This window comes from Blennius ocellaris, assembly GCF_963422515.1.
Source record: "Blennius ocellaris genome assembly, chromosome: 9".
Classification (NCBI taxonomy): domain Eukaryota; kingdom Metazoa; phylum Chordata; class Actinopteri; order Blenniiformes; family Blenniidae; genus Blennius; species Blennius ocellaris.
In genome coordinates, this window is record NC_137658.1 from 14,235,676 (window position 1) to 14,255,882 (window position 20,207).

Below are 20,207 nucleotides of genomic sequence, written 5' to 3' on the forward strand. Positions count from 1 at the left end.
TAACGAGCAAGTTCAAACCAGAAATCTGCTTGTTGTGCAAATCATTACCTGCCATGCCAGCCTTGAAAATGACATGTACTTACAAAACAGATTTTTCTAATATTCAGTTTCACCTCCTCAGGGGTTTCATATACTGTAACCAGAGGAGATGTGAGAACTTGAGTCGTTTAGGAATAAAATTAAGGGGAAAAAAAATGGCTACTTCTCTTTCTAGTAATCATGTAGGTCAGAATACTCTGCAAGTAAGGCAACGAAACACTGGTCACACTGCTGAGTACTACAATCATGAAGGAATGTGAGTGAAGGTGGAATAATTACGCAACCAGGATCTACATCTTTCCAGACATTGAGGTGACGACTCACCAAGTTACAAAACCCCGTAAGTCGCAGTGATGTGACTTTATTAGTCAAAGAGAAAAAGTCAGTTGTTTTTTTTTTAAACTGACATGATTTGACAATGATGAATCTAAATGAGTCACATAGTACAAATTTATTTCATGGTTTCAATGCAATAAAAAAGAAAAGTTTCCTAAAGTGTTTTATGTGACCTGGTAACAAGAAAACACAGCAAAAATACTTGCACAAAAGGAATTGGAGCATACAGACACACTGTTGAGTTTATGACCAAAAGCACTACATTTAAGCAATTTCATCAATGATGCTGCACATGGCTGCATCTTTGTCCCACATTTTGTCCCTCCTGAAGGTCGGGCTGCTTTTGTTCTGGTGATTGGTTGCCATACAGCTGGCGCCCGTTTCCTCTACATCCATCGGTTCGGTTTTCAGCCTGGGAGCCAGTCCGGAGGAACAACCAACACTTGTCGCAGTTGATGCACTGTTTGCCCCTTCACAGGTGCCATCTGGCCACTCCATCTGAGGCAAGTCATCAGGGAGAGAAGTGAGGCACCCCTGGATCATCTCCACCACCCTCTCCAGATGTTTCTGGAATCTCTCTGCCGTCTCCAGTCTCTGTCTTTTCTGCACCTCCATCATCACCCTTAGCGTTTCCCTGGCTTGGTGCGGCCTGTACTCATTTATCAGATGGTGCATATGAACAAACAGAAGCTTTATGTCTTCCAGTTTCTCTTCCCGTTTTATACTGCCAGGGCTTTTGATGAGAATATCCAGCAGGTCCAGAAAGTTCACAAGGATGGACATGTTGAGCTTCTTCAGCTCTCGCTTGTGGTCGAACTGCATGGGATGGAGCCTTTCGATGCCCTGGCTCTCTAAAGGCCGGATTATCAGCTCGTCACACTGGAACTGGTTGCCGAACATCATGTAGCTATCTCTGATGGGCGGCGGCGGCTTTGGGGCCAAACCCTTGCGGATGTTCTCATCTGTGTACTCCTTGATGTACTGCATTGGCGGAGGAGGCAGAGCACTGACCTGCTGTGGTTCACCCATGATGCAGATCTGATTGACAAAACAGAAAGAGAAATAGGGTAAGAACACAGGGTAAGAACACATTAGATAAATCTCAAATGTTTTCCACATGCAGGGGAACGTTACCATACTTTGCTTAAGCGCGACTTTAATGAAAAAGCCAAATCTCTTACCAAAATGAACCAAAAAGCTATTTCAAAGCAGTGACTGCTTTTGACAAGTGAAAAGGAATATTCTGAAAGTCAGAACTATTTTGGCATAACTTTCCAAAACACAAAGTAAGCATGTTAGGGCCTCCGAAAGATCATGAAAATGGGGCCTTTCTGTGTGGAGTTTGCGTGTTCTCTCCGTGTGGATGGATTTCCTGCCACAGTGCAAAAACATGCAAGTGAGTTTAGTTGGTGACTCTGAATTGCTCCTCTGTGTGTGTGTGTTTTTCTCTGTGTTTGCTCATGTCATGAACTGGTGATCGTTCCAGAATGTACCTTGCCTTTGCCCATAGTTAGCAGGGATTTGCTCAACGACCTTGCACAGGGTAAAGGGGTATGCAAGATTGATGGATGGTTAGTTTATCCATTGCTTTAACGATTATGGGATGGTGGATGGGAACACAAATGTTTGACAGACATCAAGCAACACTCTAATCTTACAGACTACTGTGTTGTTAAATAGCTGGATTTTTCGATTCATACAGAGAAAACGTTCTTTAAACATTTTTGAATAAACTTATTACATAACAGCATTAAAAACAAGTTTGGTGCCTCTTAAGAAAGAACTGAGTTTTGTTTCAATAGCCAGACAGGCTAACTAGCAATGCCGTAGCTAACCTGTAAAGAGTTACATCCACGCCTATATCAAACCGCCACTCAAACACAATCTTCGAGTGTTAATGCCACGACTAACCTTTTCAAGGGACTTTGCAACGGCTGAATGTATCTTTCGGTCGTGAAATGTTTACGTAGGTAAAGCGGAGTCGTTAGCTCATAGCTTAGCTTCGCTCAACCACCTCACCCCGTGAGGAAGTCGGTGTGTGCTTTACTACTATTGGATGAACCAAGCACGTGACTTATATTTGCAACACTTCGGTTGGAGAGTGGTGGAGGAACAAACTGGAATTTGATTGGCTGAGAGGTTAGAAGTCGCGACCACATGGTTCACGGAGGTTTGGTCCAAATAAAAGAAAAAAATATGTTTTATGTGTTTCTGGCATTTATCTGTTCTCAGAAGACGATTTCCGACCAAATGTATTTAAATTATTGCCAGACATGAACGTGTGTGGGCTAAACTCAAGGTAAGACAGATCTGTTTTTGAATGTTGGTGTCAAATACATCACAATCATTGTACTACCCAGTTATATTGTGTCATTGTATACATTATATTGGTAATATTCGAATACGTGCCTGGTTACTTTTAAACATTTACAATGCACAATATGAACTACAGTCTTACATTTTATTTGACAATTATAATGTAGGAAATGTATTTCTACTGCTTCCGTGAAATATACTGTATACATACGTATACGTACATATTTATAGGTATACATACTGTCGTTACGAGTGTCTAAGTGAAACTGACATTGCAGATGCTGCTTCAAAGTTTCAAAACCACAAACTAAATCTTACAGTAACAGGTTTGGACAACATCTGTAACCCAAAAGCTGAAGTACGTTAGGTTTTTGTTGACTATACCTTGGCATGCATCATTCATTAAACACAAAGATAAATCCACAAATAGTAGACAAGCAGACACACCTGACCATAATTTCTGAAATTATTTAATCAGTCTCCATTTCACAGAAAGAGTTTGTATCCTGACATTATTTAAAGGATTTAAAAACAATAGTAACAATTACAGCAATATAGTTTTCTTCTCTTCTATTCATACACTTGGATTCAGTTTAATCTTAATGATAAGGCGATGAAAAATGTATAGCCCTTGAGTAGTATTAATGGAGTTCTCCTGGCGGTGGTGCTATAGTATCCAATAAATGTTGACAAGAAGCGACGATTTTTTTCCCCCCCTCGATTTTAAAGTTCTAACTCTTTACCCGAAACATTATTTCTGAAGTATGCGTAAACCAAGATAATGATAGAATATATTTCTTCTTTTATTAATAGAAATTTCTGTTGCAAAACTTCAGAAACCATGATTGTGGCAGGATTACTGCAATAGAAAAACAGTGGGCACATCTTTAATATGGTAAGAACTTGAAAAGCACAAATATACAAAATGCTTGCTCAAGCAGCATACTGTATATGCCAATGTTCACCTTTTTTGCAAATTTCATTTGTGATGCAAACAGAATCTGACATTTAAGTGTTGAGAGCTTTTTTTCCTATTCCTTCACATTTTCTAATTGCTCAGAGAATTACTTACAAAAATGCCAAGCTGTATATCATTACAAAGATGGAATCATTTGTCTAAATGTTGGGTTTTGGTTTTTTTTGAAGCGTGTCTTTAAAAAGGATACAAAAACTCGTTCTCCAACCTCTGCACACTATAAACCGACTTATTGCAACATGGTGTGTGTGTGTGTGTGTGTGTGTGTGTGTGTGTGTGTGTGTGTGTGTGTGTGTGTGTGTGTGTGTGTGTGTGTGTGTGTGTGTGTGTGTGTGTGTGTGTTGCTCTGAGGATGTGGTTTTTGCTGTGTGCAACAACTTTATACCGGAAGCTCCGTGGCATGTATCAAGTCACAAGTCATCTCGCCACAGTTTTGTTTTGTTGTTTCACATTCAGAACTGTGCGGAGCTCCAGGCAATCAAGGACATCCAGTGTTTCAAACCGTTGTTCACTTGTGTGTCCTCACCATGTTCCCCAGGGTGATTTTGAAGGAAATGATGATAAAAAAATCTCAGCAGAAGAAAATAGTGTCGCCTTGTAACTACAAAGAGAGAGTTTTTGTTCTAGATACTCAAGAGCTGAAGTACTCTGAGTGTCGTCCTGGGGTGAGTTCATTTTTCTTGCTTATTTTGAAGTTCCACAGCTAATGAGGACGTTTGGTATTGAAATATGGCCTCCTGTTTGCCGGTTAACAACGTTTGCTCAAGTATGAATGATCTTTTTACAGAAAAAGCCCATGCTGAAAGGTTGCATCCCGCTGTTCAGGATTAAGTGTGTCGAGATTGTGTTCTGTGACGTCCCCATACCATGCAACTACAAGTACCCTTTCCAGGTCGGATTCCCAATGATATGTTACATTCTTTACATGTCATGTCTGTTGACCATGACAAAAGGCCCCCCAACACCCCCCCCACGAAAAAAAAAGAAAGAAAGAATGAAATCCTAAACGTGCATGTCCCCGCAGGTTTTTCACGACAACCATTACCTCTACATTTTTGCCCCAGACAATGATTGTCGTCAGCGATGGGTGAGAGCTCTCAAAGAGGGTAAGCCATGTCAGAACATAGTAACACACACATCGGCATGAGAGGTCATTTGAGTCTATAGAGTTTATATACTGCAGGGTTGCAGGTTGAAAACCTCGTTCAAGTCTGGGCTCTGGGACTTTTTATCTGAAGTTTGCATTTTCTCCCTGTGAATCTGTATCTCTTGGATATTTTCTTACAGACGTGTTTATTTATGTTCCAGAAACGAAGAACAATAATTTGGTGAGCAAATACCACCCAAACTTCTGGATGGATGGAAAATGGAGATGTTGTCAGCAAGCGGACAAGCTGGCAGCAGGCTGTCATGTTTATTACCCCGAGGGCGAGGGTATGTTCTGTCAAAATGTACTTTGTTTTTGGAGCTTTGTCATGATTATTGTTTGTGTTTTATTCTCTTAATGGATACAAAATGTGAAGGAAGAAACATTATTTCGAGTTAAAGTTCTTTTAATACGTATATTCATTTCTTTTTACGGAATTGAATATACGTATATGACCATTTGAAATCTTGATCTTGAGTGTGGGTGCTTTGTATGGTTATCATTGATTTGGCATTCCTCTTTTCCCCACAGCTTCCAAAAAGCCACTTCCCAAGCTCCCAGATTCAAAGGTACTGCTTTCTAAAGATTTTACAATAATCTGCTGCTCTAGTATTATTTACGAGGTTTAGCCAGATAATACTGTGATATTTAAAACGATAGTAAGACTCCCTCATATTTCCACTGCTTTTTTCAGAGGTGCTTTACACACATTCACACATTCAGGAACACAGTGATGGAGAAAGCAGTCATGCATGGTGTTTGCAACCTATTGAAAAAACTTGGGGTTCGGGGTTTCATATGTATCTTTGTTTGTTCGTCCGAACAAGTTCAGTAGTTGCGATATTGAAACTACTTGTAGGCTTGCTTTGTCACATCCAGGGGTCAAACTGTGGCTTTTATTCTGGTTTGTCTACAATTTATTATATCGTTATTTCTGTTTTTCTGTTATTCTGTTTTTTGCAGGATGTCAGTAAGACAGGGAATGAAATTAGATAATAATTGGCATATGAGATGCATGCAAAACAACTTGCTTGGTTTTATTTCAAAATATGCATTAGGTCCTGCTTTTGGGTTCACTATTACCTATATTGGCTTGCAGAACTATCCAAAAATATAAGGCACATCATAGTGCTCCAATTACATTTTGAATGGCGATAATCCAGACCAGAGAATTACCAGAATATGATGTAGAGCAGCAACAGAAGCTGAACAAAACTCAGAAAAACTTTTTCAAGATATATTTACCTTTTATGATTTAGTTTTTTACTAAAGGTTCGCCATGACACATCCATCCTAGTTATTTTACATGGCCTCCTATTAAAAACAAAATGTTGGCACCTCTGATCCTGTGTGTTTACTGTGCATCAGTTAAGTTGTTTGGCATCGTGCCAGTGGCAATATTTCAATTTACTACACAAACTAGCAGATTAATTTGGAGAAAAAAAGAATACTATTGACCTTCGGAGTCTCTCTCATTGTTAAAGCGCATTACATTGATTTCATCTTTTATAGAGTTTCACTCTCACTCTCATGACACTTGCATTGTATGTTGCAAAAAAAGAGGATTTAAGATAAAAACTTTATTTTTTGAAGATGGAGTTACACAATTCGGGACAGCTGACAGTCATCGCCCTGCAAGATTACGCTCCAGCAAACAATGATGACATACCTCTTGTGAAAGATGAGGAGTACATCCTTATTGACAGCAACCATGCTGACTGGTGGGCTGTGCAGAATGGTCAAGGGTGAGTAAGGCTCATAAACATTACTTATGACCATTTAAATCTTTACATTTAAAAATGGTGCTCTTTTTTTTATTAATAAGAAATACGAGTAATTTTCTTTTATTTTCTGATCCCTGACCAGGGCCATTGGTTTTGTGCCCAGTACATACGTGGCTGAAAAATCTGTCAAAAACTTTGAGAGATTTGAGTGAGTTTTATTACATTTCCCCCCTCTGTGTTTTCAACTGGTTACAGGTAAATTGAATTGATTTGTTGTTCATGGAACTGATTCAGTTGTTGATATGCGTTCTCACAGATGGTACAACAAAAACATCAACAGAGGGGAAGCCGAGACTTTGCTAAAGAATGAGGTAAACACAACACAAGTGCTCCAGAGACGAGTGTTAATTCATGTTTCATTAGTTCACCCTTCAGGCCTGTCTTTGACAGAAAAATGCTGTTTCATATAATAATTAGTTTGAAACAACAAGACTTTGCTCCTGTATGATGCGGTGCACTACAGCTGCAACATCAGCAATCCCGCATTTGCATAATCGTACTTCTGCACCTGTGTGATGAGAGTAAAACTTTTTCTTACAACCACACTGTCGAATTTCCTGCCATGAATTGTTTTGCTGAGGTTTGCAGGCAGGTGTGAGAACAGTTCTACATCATAACACGCTCACAATGGCTGCCAGGCCTGTCCAGGCATAAGCTGCAAATTACAGCAACATTTAATGAGCGTTGCCTTCTTTTTCTTATTGTTTCTGATGTTATGTTCTTATTCAACCCGCAGGATAGAGAGGGCGCTTTCATGGTGCGGGACTCGAGTCAAGCTGGAGTCTTCACTGTGTCAGTTTTCGCCAAAGCGCTGGGGTAAAAAAATGTTCCGTCTTCACATGGTTTCCTTGAGGTTTACCTGAAAATACATCAGTTTAGATACTGTAAGCTGTTAACAGTGAAATGTCTGGTTTATGAAGCTCAGTGATACATCTTTTCTTGAACGTTGCCTTTCCAGTTGAGTCCAACTAAACACAAAATTCCTTCTTCGCTAAAGCGTGTACAGGTGGAACAGTTCAGTGAGTGTGTAGTTGTGCGTCTTTCTTTTTTCTGTTAATGCAAGGCGTGCAACCAGTAATTTTGTTCTCTGCTGCTTTTTGTCTGTTTGTTGAAACAACAGTACCACAAGAACAGTAAAATCAGACAAAAACTAAGACACATTCAGGAAATGAATTGCAAATCAATATTCAAATGAGCTAAGACCTATATAAAGCAGGAAAGAATGAATATAATAAATGAAAAAAAGTTTGCAACTGTTTGGCAAGAAGTGAAAGGAGATTAAAGAGAAAACACAATTTTTTGTCAATTTATAATCATTATAGCAACCAAATGTAATATTTTCTTTTTTTTTTTTTTTGTCAAATATTTTTATTGGTTTTTACATTGGGACAAATGTAATATTTTCATCAAAAACCTTAATCAGGTATAAGAAACATTATTTATTCACTTTTAATATATGAGCATTTCAGTGATAAAATTACTTTCATAATATGTCTTTACTGTATGTCTCTTTGCCTTTTGTATCTGGACAGAAACAACCAATTAATTTCATCTCATCCAGTTTATTTTCTTGTTGCAATAACTTAATTACTTAATCAATTCAAAATTACTTTTACAAAGTGTCTCAGGACAATCAGCAGTAGCTGAGTTAGTTGCCTCTTACCTTCAGTGGGCAAAGCTTTAAAGATCCTTGATGTGCACAACTTGGACAGTAATTGTTCTGAGGGTGCCAGGAGAAACACTGGTGCAACCCTTACACATCTCTGAGGGAAGACTGATCGCTCTGATAATGATGTACTGGGCAGGATCCTTGAAACTGCAACAGTACATCAGAGAGATGTTTAGATGTGCATTCCGGCAATGCAGTCTAACTCTAAAAATGCCTTGTGATCGGAGAAAACCTTGTCAACATGGCCAGTCGTGAGAAAATTCCTCTTCAGATTTGTTTGAAGGTTTACACAGATTACATCAGGTTTAGCTTCTGAATACACATAACTTGATGTTTTAACGCACTTTCATCATCTCAAGGTCAAACGGGGAGAGAACTCCAAGCGTGAAACATTACCAAATCCGACAGACACAAACAGGCAAGGCGGCCTTTTACTTGGCTGAGAACTACCTGTTCAACACCATTCCTCAGCTCATTCATTACCACCAACATAACGCTGCCGGTAAGTGTCCTGCTTCCTTGAGGGGCTGAAATGAGGTTCGATTGCTGCAGTGGCTGATGCTTTCATAAATACTGTAACTCAAGGGGAAGGATTTCGCAGGTCCAGTGTCTTTTCATAAGTCCGTCCTTTCTTTTGTGTCTGTTTTCGATTGGCAGGTCTTATAACACGGCTGAGACACCCGGTCTCCCGAGATGGAGGCTGCTCCCAGGAACTAGCAGATCTCTCACAAGGTTACATCAGTAATTGTTCAGTTCATAGTTGGATGAAGTTAAAGATTTTATTTTTGCGTACTTCATGTGGCGTTGCTCAGTGTGTGCTCTGTCCGCAAGGAATTTGACTCTTGGACTCCCTTTACCGATGCAACTTGGGTAATTGGGGGTTAATGTTTCGATCACCTCAACACCAGTGGGGTAATTTGGATCTTTACCTTTGTGCTGCTACAGATCAGTGGCAGGTGAATCCCACAGAGCTGGTGCTGGGTCAGGAGTTGGGCACAGGCCAGTTTGGGCGGGTGCTGGAGGGCAGATGGAGGGAGAACAAGGTGGCGGTGAAGATGGTGATAGAAGGTTGCATGTCAGAGGAGGACTTTAAAGAGGAGGCAAAAGTCATGATGTGAGTAATATAGTAGATGATTGCATTTTTCCAGGTAATACTCAAAACAAACCACTCATCTTATCGCTGTTGGTGTGTGTCCTTACAGGCAGCTCTCGCACTGTAAGCTGGTGCAGCTCTACGGCGTGTGCACACAGCGCTCTCCCCTCTGTCTTGTGTTTGAGTTCATGGACAACGGCTGTCTGACTGATTACCTGCGAGCCAGAAAAGGGCGATTGTCTGCAGATCAGCTGTTGGGGATGTGTCTGGATGTCAGTGAGGGAATGATGTACCTGGAGAGTTCCAACTTTATCCACAGAGATCTGGTAAAGCAATTGCCTGGACGTTTTTAATGACACATTTATGTCTCCCTGCTTGGGCAGACGAGTTGACGAGTGTTGCTCCTACAGGCTGCCAGGAACTGTCTTGTCTCAAAGAACAACGAGGTGAAGGTGTCAGATTTTGGCATGACCAGGTATGCTTTTATAAACCCTTCTGAAAACCTTGCTTGTGTGCGCCAATCATGTTGTGTACCTGACATGTTAAATTGTGTTTTTCATGTACAAAAAAGGTTTATTGTCTGACCATGTGGGATCTGTGTCCATTATAGATTTGTCTTTGATGACCAGTACACAAGCTCCCAATGCTCCAAGTTTCCAGTCAAGTGGTCAGCCCCAGAGGTCATCAGATACTGCAAGTTCAGCAGCAAGTCCGACATCTGGTCGTTTGGTGTGTTTGTCCTCATTCATAACTTTCATTTGTTATGTTTGTATGTGTGACTTCCTGAATATACAGCCAACTAGAAGAATGGCACACGGTGACAACATGAACCAAACCAAAAATATGGTCATATATTATAGTCTGAGGCAAATGGAAAGTAAAATATATAAGGACCTTTTCAAAACTTGTTATAGTTGGATGCCAATGATTGACTTTACTGTTGTACAACTGCAATCAGTACTAAACGGGAAACAAACAGGAGACGTTTGAACCCAACATGAACAGATCATATGCACGAGAGCTGCAACTTGCAGATATCAAACACGTGCAGAGTTTAGATGAAGCATGAGGAAATTACTATAACAGGTTTGGTGCAATACTTTGTGCTTGTTTTTGACATTAAGAATATATTATATGTACAATAATATCAGCTTAACTGTATCTTATTCTAAAGATCTTTCAAACTGGCATGGATAAAAGATATTCATACTTCAGAAATGCTGGCCAGAAAGTAAATTCTTTTTTTTTTTTGTGTCATCAGTTGTAAAACATTTTTCATTGGCCTCGTATGACTGTGAGTTTTACAGTCTGTCTAAACATTAAGGACAAAACGAAAGCTCTGAGAAGTTACAAAAATAAATATTGACCTAAAGACCCTCTGAAAGCAGCCTGGTGTTTTCAAGATCACAGCTGTTAACGGTATTAGTAAGTTGGTCTGCGGGACTGCAGCCAACATTCAGTGGGGCCAGAAAAGGAATAATATCAATTCCAGATTGACCAGTATGATAGTGTGGAGGAAAAAAAGATCTAGAAAAAAGTGGAACCTTCAAAATGAAGACACAACAGCATCTGGTTTTACCATAAAGTGGACTCAATTCACAAAGAGCCAGGGAAACCCCATTTCTGAAAACCAAGATGCTGTTTGTAGAATGAAGAACAATCGTGGTGCTTCCAAGACAATGTTCTTCAGTGTGACGGAACAAAATGAAAGTTGCCCTGGTAATTCACAAAAACTTTGTCGCAAAAAACTAAAGTTTATCAAGAAAACAATAACTATCAAAGCATTCTTCCGCAACTTGTACACACAGGTGTCACACAGTTGTACAATGCCTCCAAATGTTTAATCATCCTCAAATCTAAAGAATAGAGAGAACTTGTCACGGTTGCTCCTTCCTGGAGTTACCACAGTGAGAGTATGTGATCCACATGTTTGATTTGGCACAACTTTCCCACCAGATGCCCTTCCTGGTGTAACCTGAGCAGTTGAGGCCTTGCTGAGGGACCTAAAGTGGTGATCTATTTTAGCAGGAAACTTCTGGCTGAAAGGATCACTTCCATAAGTCCCAGAACCAGCAAAATAGAAGTGGCTCTCTATCTTTGGGCTAATTGAAATGACCATCCAATCACCTGTTGAGAAAAGTAGAACTCTTAACTAAGGATGCGTAACCCGTTCTCCATTCTCATTATTCATCCCCATACTATTGCTGTGTCACTTAAATACAAGTTTTAAATTAAATGGTTGATTTTGGACAATAATCATTTGATTATTTCCAATAAATTCAGGCCAGTAAAAACTACAGTACACATTATTTTATGTATGTTGTGGTCAAACACCATGTATTAATACAGTGGAGATCCTGTTCATTTTAAAAGCAAAGTCATCATTCATTTCTGTTTACGTGGACTGACCAGTGACGAACCACTGTTTTTAACTCTTCACTGGCAGAATCCTCTATACTGCAACACTTCATGTCTTTTTATGTACCCCCGTTGTCAGGTGTGCTCATGTGGGAGGTGTTCACCGAGGGCCGTCTGCCCTATGAGCACCTTTCTAATGCAGAGGTGGTGGAGATGCTGAACAAAGGCCTGCGGCTACAGAAGCCGCGCTTGGCTCCACATTCTGTCCACATCCTCATGGAGTGGTGCTGGAAGGAGGTGAGGACACAAAATCAACTCGATTCAAGTCGAGTAGACTAATGGCTGACTCACAAATCAAGCACTTCTGCAATAATACGTTTTTTTGCTGCTCTCGTTCCCAGAAACCAGACGATCGGCCATCTTTCAGTCTCCTCCTACATGAGATTGGCTCCCTCGGGCATGTGAAGCAGCCAATTTGTTAAAAAAAAAAAGTATATATATTTTGAATATAGGTTTATTTATTTGTATTTATTGATTCAAGCAATGTTTTTTTTTCCCCTGAAGTTGGAATGATTACAAAAGACAAAACAGTTTCATATCCATGGATTTGCACTTTATCTGTTTCATATCTCTGTACACAGTTCTTATAGGCACACTGACCTTTCAAATTGCTGCCAAATCTTTCTACAGAGTTTTCTAAAGTTGATGATTAAACATTGACATGAGTATGCGCTGGATCAGTTGTTGATGAAATGATTACTTTAACATGAAGTGTGACTTGTAATTCTTTTTCACAGTATCATATATCAGTTACATGAAAAAAATGTAAGAAAGAACTGTCAGGATGCGTAGTGGTCCCAAATGCACACATGGATGTGTGGATGACATTAGTCAACAATGACAATGCACTGATAAGGTGTTTCTTTGCTTCATTGAGAAGAAGGCTGACCACATGTTTTTTCCTGGATAATGTGCATATATCAATATAAAAAAAGTGTCATAGATGAGGAGTCATTCTTATCATTTATGTAATTCATGAAGCTTTTCAGGGTGGTTAAATGGTTGGCACCGGCTGCAAGAATAACAGTTCAAGCTCAAGCAGGCATCAGTCTGTGCTCATGGATGGGATTTATTGCATGTACCTTCTTTCACAGTCCAATTGCGTACAGTAGATTAGATTAATTGGCAGCTAAATTGGTTTTGAGTGTTTGTATGTTTGTGGGTTTGCTAATGGAAGGTTGGAAGGATGAATGGGCCAAGCTGTTTCCTGATATGCAGGTGTAGTGGTAAAACGTGGAACTGCAGGTCCTGCTTGGATATTGAAGAACCACTTACCATCTGTCCAAAACTACCTATTCCTGTCGAATTAATACAGAAATGAACATATACATAAAGTTCTGTGAAGATCTAAGTTATGACCACCAGATCTATAAAATCCAGGATGTAGTGATAGATCTAATTTACTCTTTCAGCTAATGCCAAATATACATATGGTAATAATAATAATAATAATAATAATAGTAATAATAATTGAAGAAGAATCCTACATGAAAATAAAACCCACTACACAAATACTGAATACTATACACACTGCTTTTAATCAGGACATATAATGATATTGCATAAAACTGGGTTTAATGCAAAGCAAGGGAGCACATCATGCATGCAATCCAAGTGCTTTGCTTTTGTATTGAGGGTGGTCGCTTTTTTTCCCAGTTTCGGAGGAGTCAGAGGAGAGGTGCCTCTTTAAAAAAAAAAAAAAAAAACACCCTTCCCCCTGAAGGTCCAGTCTCGACTGACTTTGCAAGGGGTAAAAATTACAAAGAAAACAATGTGTGGAATTTTTTCACAGAATGAACTGCTATATCCAATTTATTTGCTGTAAATTCAATGGATAAGAGTAGAGGACATGAAAAAACACTGAGGCCCGAGTAGAGAAACCAGTGACTGCAGTAAAAGCCAATTCATTTATGAAGTAGCATCAGCATTAATGCCATGCATCGAGGGGAAGTTTGTAAAAACATGCACGCTGAGGTTGCAAGAGGTTGCAAATGTAGACAGCAGTGTTTCGACATTTGACTGTATTTTGTGGTTTGTGCTCTTGCGACACAATGAGAAGGTTGGTAGTTCAAATACTGGATGGGCCTTTCTGTGTGTGTGTCTGTGTGAGTGTGTGTGTGTGTGTCCTGTGATGGACTGGTGACCTGTCCAGGGTGTAACTCACCCTGCAACCCTGCAACCCTGCACAGGATCAAAAAGTTTAAGATGGATAGCTGGGGAAATATATTGAATATGAAATGTGAACTGTTTGAAAGTTGGAGACATTTCAAAATCCACGATGAATGTGGCCAATGAACTAAAATGGGTTTGACGCCACGTAAAATCTATGGCCAGGCTCCCCCCGTTGCAGACATATTATGTCCACCTATCAACAAAAATAATGAATCAGTAAAGTTGACATTTTAATTTGACCAGATGACTTCCTCTATGCATGATGCAAAGATTATATTTGAATTTGAATATGCACGGATGTTACTTTTCCTCGACTAAAAAAAGCTAAAACCAACATGTCGAAGGCCCCTCATCAACATCATCATTATCTTCATCATCATTATCATCGCCCACCGCTCCGCGGTAACGGTCCCTTTAAGAAAATGCACTTGCAGCCATTTTCTGCTCTTTGTGTGGGGTGGATTAGCTCTGGGTAGACACTGGGCGAAACTAGAGCATCAGTCGGCCCAGAAGACGAGGACAAAAAAAAAAAAAAAACGCCCAGGCAAGCTCGGATCGCCGTCGGAGAGCGCGACCCGGTCCGCCCGCCCGAGTTCTTGTCTCCGGACGGATATGCGATTATCAGGTACGATTCTCGCGAAGCGGCGGATGCAGCCGCAGCGCGGAGGCTGAGCGCTGGTAGTGATGATGGCTGGAGACCAGAGGGCTGTGTGTGTATGTGTGTGTGTGTGTGTGTGCGCGCGTGTTATTTCCCCCCCCCCCCCTTCTTCTTCATTTCTTACTTTACTTATATGCCCGTGCACGAAAAACCGGGTGGATCATTGAGAGATCCTCCCGGGCGAGAAGCGGACCGTGTGCGGCGGAGGGATCCCGGGCGATCCCCGTTAGCTTCCATCGGCGGCTCGCGGGGAGAGGGAGAGAGATGGGTGGGGTGAGGAGAGCAAGTGCACTGGTGGTGAATGATGGAGCACGTAAACCGTTTCCTGATCACATCAGCGATCACACGGGGAGAGGAACAAATAAAAGGAAAGAAAAGAAAAAGATAAGGAGATGAAGTTAGATGCTTCAGATGGGTTCATTTCAAAACCGTCTCTTTCATCATTTTCTCTCTCTCGTTTTTCGCCCTCCTCCTCCTCCTCCTCCTCCTCTTCCTCTTCCTCTTCCTCTTCCTCCTCTTCCTCCCCCCTGATCCATCCGACCAACAGGCCACAGCAGCAGGCGCTACTCACAGCCTGCACACCGGCATGCATGCATGCAGGGCCCGTTACTCATGCAGAAAATGGCACGATCACGCTGCTTTTCGCCTCTAAAAACGAGGGTGTATGTGGGCATCCTGTCACTCTGAGGTGGGGGGGAATGTGAATGTGGAGCTGCTGCAAGTTGTAAAAAAAATCTGCATGCCAGCCGACCCATCAGCAAGCAGTGATGTAATGATGGGCTGGAGATGCTTTGCTGCTTGGAGGCAGTGATCCACGCTCAATGGGAACCACTATAGGAGTGCCATTTCAGTAGGGCAATAAGTGGAAACGTTAAAAAAAAAAAAGAAAAGCTTGGAATTCCTCCTCGAGATCACTATGATGGCTATACCTGACATTGGGTCCATATGTGTAGATTATTGGTACAATGTATTGCACTGGTTATAATGAATCCAACCAGGTCTTACTGTGTAGAATTTGGTTAGACACTCCAATATAGAGATAGATGGGTAGATGAATGGTTGTCTGTTTTATTGGTATAGCCATGAATCAAAGTTGAATTTCCAATGAATTCATAATCTGGATTGGATGACCTGAATGTTAAACTTGATACGGAATACTCTAAGTTTTACTTGTACTTTCAGGAATCTATTTTTCAATAATGTCATTTGAATTATTCTTTCAATCCTGTAATGTACATCATTCTGTCTATCCATCTTCTATATCATTTTATACAATTCAGGGTTGCAGGGGGGCTGAACCTGATCCCAGTATACTCTGGCTGGGAGCAGAGTATTACACTGAGGACAGGTCACCAGTCCATCATGGTGCAAACACAGAAAGACAACCCACAAATTCACAGGGAGGATATGAAAACTTTACAGCATCAACCACTACGCAATATGCATAGCATGAGAAGAATTGGCTCATACTTTTGTATAGAAAAAGAGACTTTCTATTCCATTTAAAACAAAAAATAGTTACTGCTACAGAAATTCACTGACGTCATTATGAAATGGACTGAAGTCACGGTTGCTGTTACTGTACTCGACATGCTAGCTCACATTAGACCGTGGATTCTCACCAATTTAGGTTTCCATTATGATCACTGGTAAAGTTGACTCCCGGCTAAAATAGTACTATAGCCACCACACGATGACTCCAATGTTGTGCTACTTGCTGATTGTATTCTGTTTGAACAAGTGGTATTGATAAAGTGTTGTATTTATCAGTGGTTTTGACAACGGAAAAGATAGAAAACCTAAATGAGGAAGAAGAGCTTAAAGCTAAATCTATAATTTCATCAGTACAAAATCAATAGCCGAAATCCATTCTGTGCTAAATCAAAGGAGAAAGTCAAAGAAATCAAGTTTACATGCTTTTAAATGTTAAAGTCTTTTTTTTTCCTTTTCTAAACCTGGAAATTGATCAAATTTGTTGGCTTTATGAAGTCGTTTCAATTTGGTTGTTTTGACATGGACCTACTTCACGCTTTTCCCTTTGACAGCGTATGAACCACATTTTTGTTGACTAACCCAAAAAGTTTAATCGATGTTGACAGTGTGTAGCATCCCCTGTAGTACTCCTTAATTAACAGTACTGTTGCGACATCTCTATAGTGGCCTTGTAGTTTCTCGATGCTGCTTTTAGAATGGGACAATTTGGAAAGCACAAGCATTCTGAAAGGCGCGCAGACATAAATAACCGACCAGCAAATGAAAATGGAAGTAAACGTAAACTATGCTGGCAAACTCGCAAATCAAAGATTTTGGTATGAATGTCACTATTTAAAGAACTTTACTTTACACCATTTTGAAAACCAGAAATCCCAGTCTTTTTAGTTACTGTCTTTGACCTGAACATCTAAAACCAAGTTTGTTTGTTTCTCCACTCCATACTCATGTGATGCTAATTGTTACCAGTTCTAAAAGCAGAGCGTGACATCATGGGGATCATGAGACAACAGCTTTTTTTTTTTTTTTTCTCATGCTGGCCTGTGAAATGACAATCAGCCCGTGAAATACCTCAGTCAGCTAGTGTCATGAACATGATGCCTGCACGCTGCAGGCCACACAGAGGCTGCTGGAAAAACCGCCGCTGCAGCATCAATGTCTGTGAGTGGATGTGTTGTACATGATAGTGTAGGCGTGTGTGTCCAAAGGCTCCAGATTCCCTTTATCCCACGCTGGTCCGATCACATCCTGTTGTGTCGTGGATGAATATATATTACGCAGCTCGCCTTTGGGGGGGGGGATCCCATTGAGTGGTGTGACCCCGCAGTTGACACACTTTCTGTCACTCGTTTGAATTACACAAATGGCCTCTTTCTGCACGTTATCTATTATCTATGTTCACGCTGTTGGGATCTCATTCATTTTCTTGATTACTGCCTTATCTTTCACACTCTCTTTATTGAAAATACAGGACTAACATCCCATACTTTTGTAGTTCTCCATCTTTTTTTCTCCCCTTCAAACCAAAGCTAGAAGTTCACCAGCTCTGCTCCAGATTCTACACCGTTTCAAAAAATAATATTTTGGGCATGTGCCCAAGCCTCCAGATATGGGACCACTACTGCCCATCATGCATGAAGCTAATCAAAAAACAGGCTGCAGGATTGATGTGCATGGGAAACACCAAGAATGGATGGGGTCCAGCATTTGACGTAGAAAAGGGTTCTGCTGACCATCATTTTGATGTGACATTGGGTAAATTAAGACATGATTTCTATTGGCTGGTAAGTTGCAATTGGCTGAGAGGTTTTAGAAGCTCTTTTGTTCAGCAAATGTCGGTTAAAGATTATTAAAACCAAACTCTTACAATAAACTGTGATGGAAGTCCACAGATTTGATCCCTCAATGAAAGCTATTGTGACATTTGCTCGTGTTTGTCTTGGAAAGCACAAAATCACACAAAGCTTCAGAACCGTGCAATCTCAACCATAGCAGGAGAGGAAAATATGACATCTCAATGCTGTTCACATGGTTTTCGATGCCATAAATAGCTTTATACTATGTGATTGGTCCTGAGGAACCTGTGGGGGACAGATCTCTGTTTGGGTGATCATTAAATGGTATAACATGTTCGTCTTGCCGGGCGGTGTTCGGTCATTATTTCAAAACAAGTTCAAAACAAGTTCAGTGAGCAGACGTATCAAATAGTTTTATTTTTAATATGCAACATCTTATTATAAATAAATAAATAGCTGCCTTGGAGCAACGGTATTAAGCCAAGCACATGTTATCAGTTCACTCCTGTGTCTCTCGATCAGCTGCTACACGTTGCTGTCACGCTGCTTTAGTGAAAGGCAGAACAAAACAGGTAGACCGATTGCTTTTTCGTACGTCTCTTACGACTTTTGGCTGCAACAGAAATTTCATGGCACTGCTTCTTCCTCGACGAAACGCAATCATGAATTTCAAGCGAGGGTGTTTTCATGAGTTTTTAACTCTTCAATACTTCTAAAAATATATAGTACAACAGAAGCAGAAATTTGTTCAGACATGTTCAGGTCATGCCATATATAGGCTCCCTTAGAAAAGAAGCTTCTCAAAGAGAGTTTGCTTGCTTCCTTCTTGTCCACTGTGCATTGGATGGCAGCAATAAAATGAGTTCAAGCTAAATGCACCGCATTGGTTTCGATTCCACCGGACCTGCCAAATGCAGTCGCCTGTCAATATTTGTCGCACTTGTCTGTTTCCTTCAATCTTCAATGGTTCGTCTTGACATGAGCGCATGACCCAAAGCTGTTGCTGTCATGGTTGTTTTAGCTATATAGTGAATCTGGCTTTGGGGGAGCAGTTTTGCTATGCATATTATTGATATCCAACTACTGTGAGAGTTTTCTGAGAGCTGTTGTCTTGCTTGGCCTCCTTCAGCTGTTCCACCATAATTGAGGCCTACGGCTATGGTACCAAGAGCCCAGAAGGGAATGAAGGGGCCCTTTGCTTTGTGAAGACACACACACACACACACACACACACACACACACACACACATGGATGGACAGACAGACAACTCCACCAACTGTTGAACAGCGTCTGTTATAGGGTGGGAAAGTTTATTCAGCCAACTCCGGCTTTAGATTGCGTCTGTATTCGCAGGCACAGATGGGAGTTTCGAAGCACTGAGCACGTTTGTCTGCCTGACGAAACCTCTCTAAGCAAGATGGATGTATGTTTCTTTTTCTATAAGCCAAACAGTTGAACATAACCAATGTGAGTCCCTAAGATAATCAGAGAGTGTGTGCATCCAGGTTGTAAATCTGTAAAAGACACAAAAATCGCGGCCCGTGAGTCTATAACTCATTTAAAGATTTCAGCAGCATACTGGAGTAAGAATTGGCAAGGACGTTTTGCCCCGAGTCTTAATCAACTGGAAGTCTGCAAGTTTGTGTTTATTTGAAAATCATACTAGCTGTACTAACACACATTACATGAAAAGGGTCATTTGAATATGTACACCGCATAAAGGTTTGGGATTCTTGTTACAAGAAAATCTCACACACCATGCACACCATGATTAGATGGACAATAACAACAATGGTCAAGACACCCAGTTCATATTCTCCTGGGACTTGTTTTATAGTTTTATAGTTGAGTGTCAGACGGACTAGCGATCTGATTTGGTCGTCTGTCCATACGAACATCTTTGTGCTCGCCATTGTTAAAATGCAGGCGTGTGTGGTTTCATTACAAAAACCACCAACCGCACCCACTTGCATGAAAATGACATTGTTTTAGTATTTCGGCCATTTCCGTGTAAACAGACATCATTTTCAAAGATGCATCCGGTACATGGAGGCTTGCATAATCATCCTCCACCATGTGACGATTTCACTTCTAAACAGAATGACAATGTAGACTTCACCTGAGGCTTCTCTTATCCTAGTTTAATTTACGTCGTTGCTTAAGAGACATGTTTGCACCACTTCCCTGATGATGTTTGTTGATTCAGGTGTTTTTCTGATAAAATCAAGACTGGTGGTTTATTTCATGTGACTAGTAACTTTGCAGCCTTCATACATGTTCAGTTTGTCGGTTTGACAGGACAGGAAACTCT

At 40.6% G+C, this 20,207-nt stretch overlaps 2 protein-coding genes across 2 annotated transcripts; one reads left to right on the forward strand and one right to left on the reverse strand.

Moving 5' to 3' along the window:
- Positions 1–502: 502 nt before the first annotated feature.
- On the reverse strand, positions 503–2,411 carry med7 (mediator complex subunit 7). Its single transcript, XM_080502836.1, has 2 exons — positions 2,287–2,411; positions 503–1,413 (listed from the first exon to the last, which is right to left on the reverse strand). The coding sequence occupies exon 2, from the start codon at positions 1,402–1,404 to the stop codon at positions 640–642; it is 765 nt and encodes a 254-aa protein (XP_080358962.1). The 5' UTR covers positions 1,405–1,413; positions 2,287–2,411; the 3' UTR covers positions 503–639.
- A 1,783-nt stretch (positions 2,412–4,194) lies between these two features.
- itk (IL2 inducible T cell kinase) lies at positions 4,195–12,453 on the forward strand (the record flags this gene model as incomplete). The annotated part of the gene is made up of 17 exons (XM_080501861.1): positions 4,195–4,332; positions 4,455–4,559; positions 4,692–4,773; positions 4,976–5,101; positions 5,346–5,383; positions 6,408–6,559; positions 6,681–6,746; positions 6,855–6,909; positions 7,335–7,414; positions 8,627–8,769; positions 8,925–8,999; positions 9,213–9,381; positions 9,470–9,686; positions 9,771–9,835; positions 9,971–10,089; positions 11,858–12,015; positions 12,120–12,453. The coding sequence occupies 17 exons, from the start codon at positions 4,195–4,197 to the stop codon at positions 12,198–12,200; spliced, it is 1,869 nt and encodes a 622-aa protein (XP_080357987.1). The 3' UTR covers positions 12,201–12,453.
- Positions 12,454–20,207: the final 7,754 nt, after the last annotated feature.

Excerpts from the sequence above, each read along its gene's own strand:
- med7 (XM_080502836.1), bottom strand. The coding sequence starts at position 1,404 with ATGGGTGAACCACAGCAGGTCAGTGCTCTGCCTCCTCCGCCAATGCAG.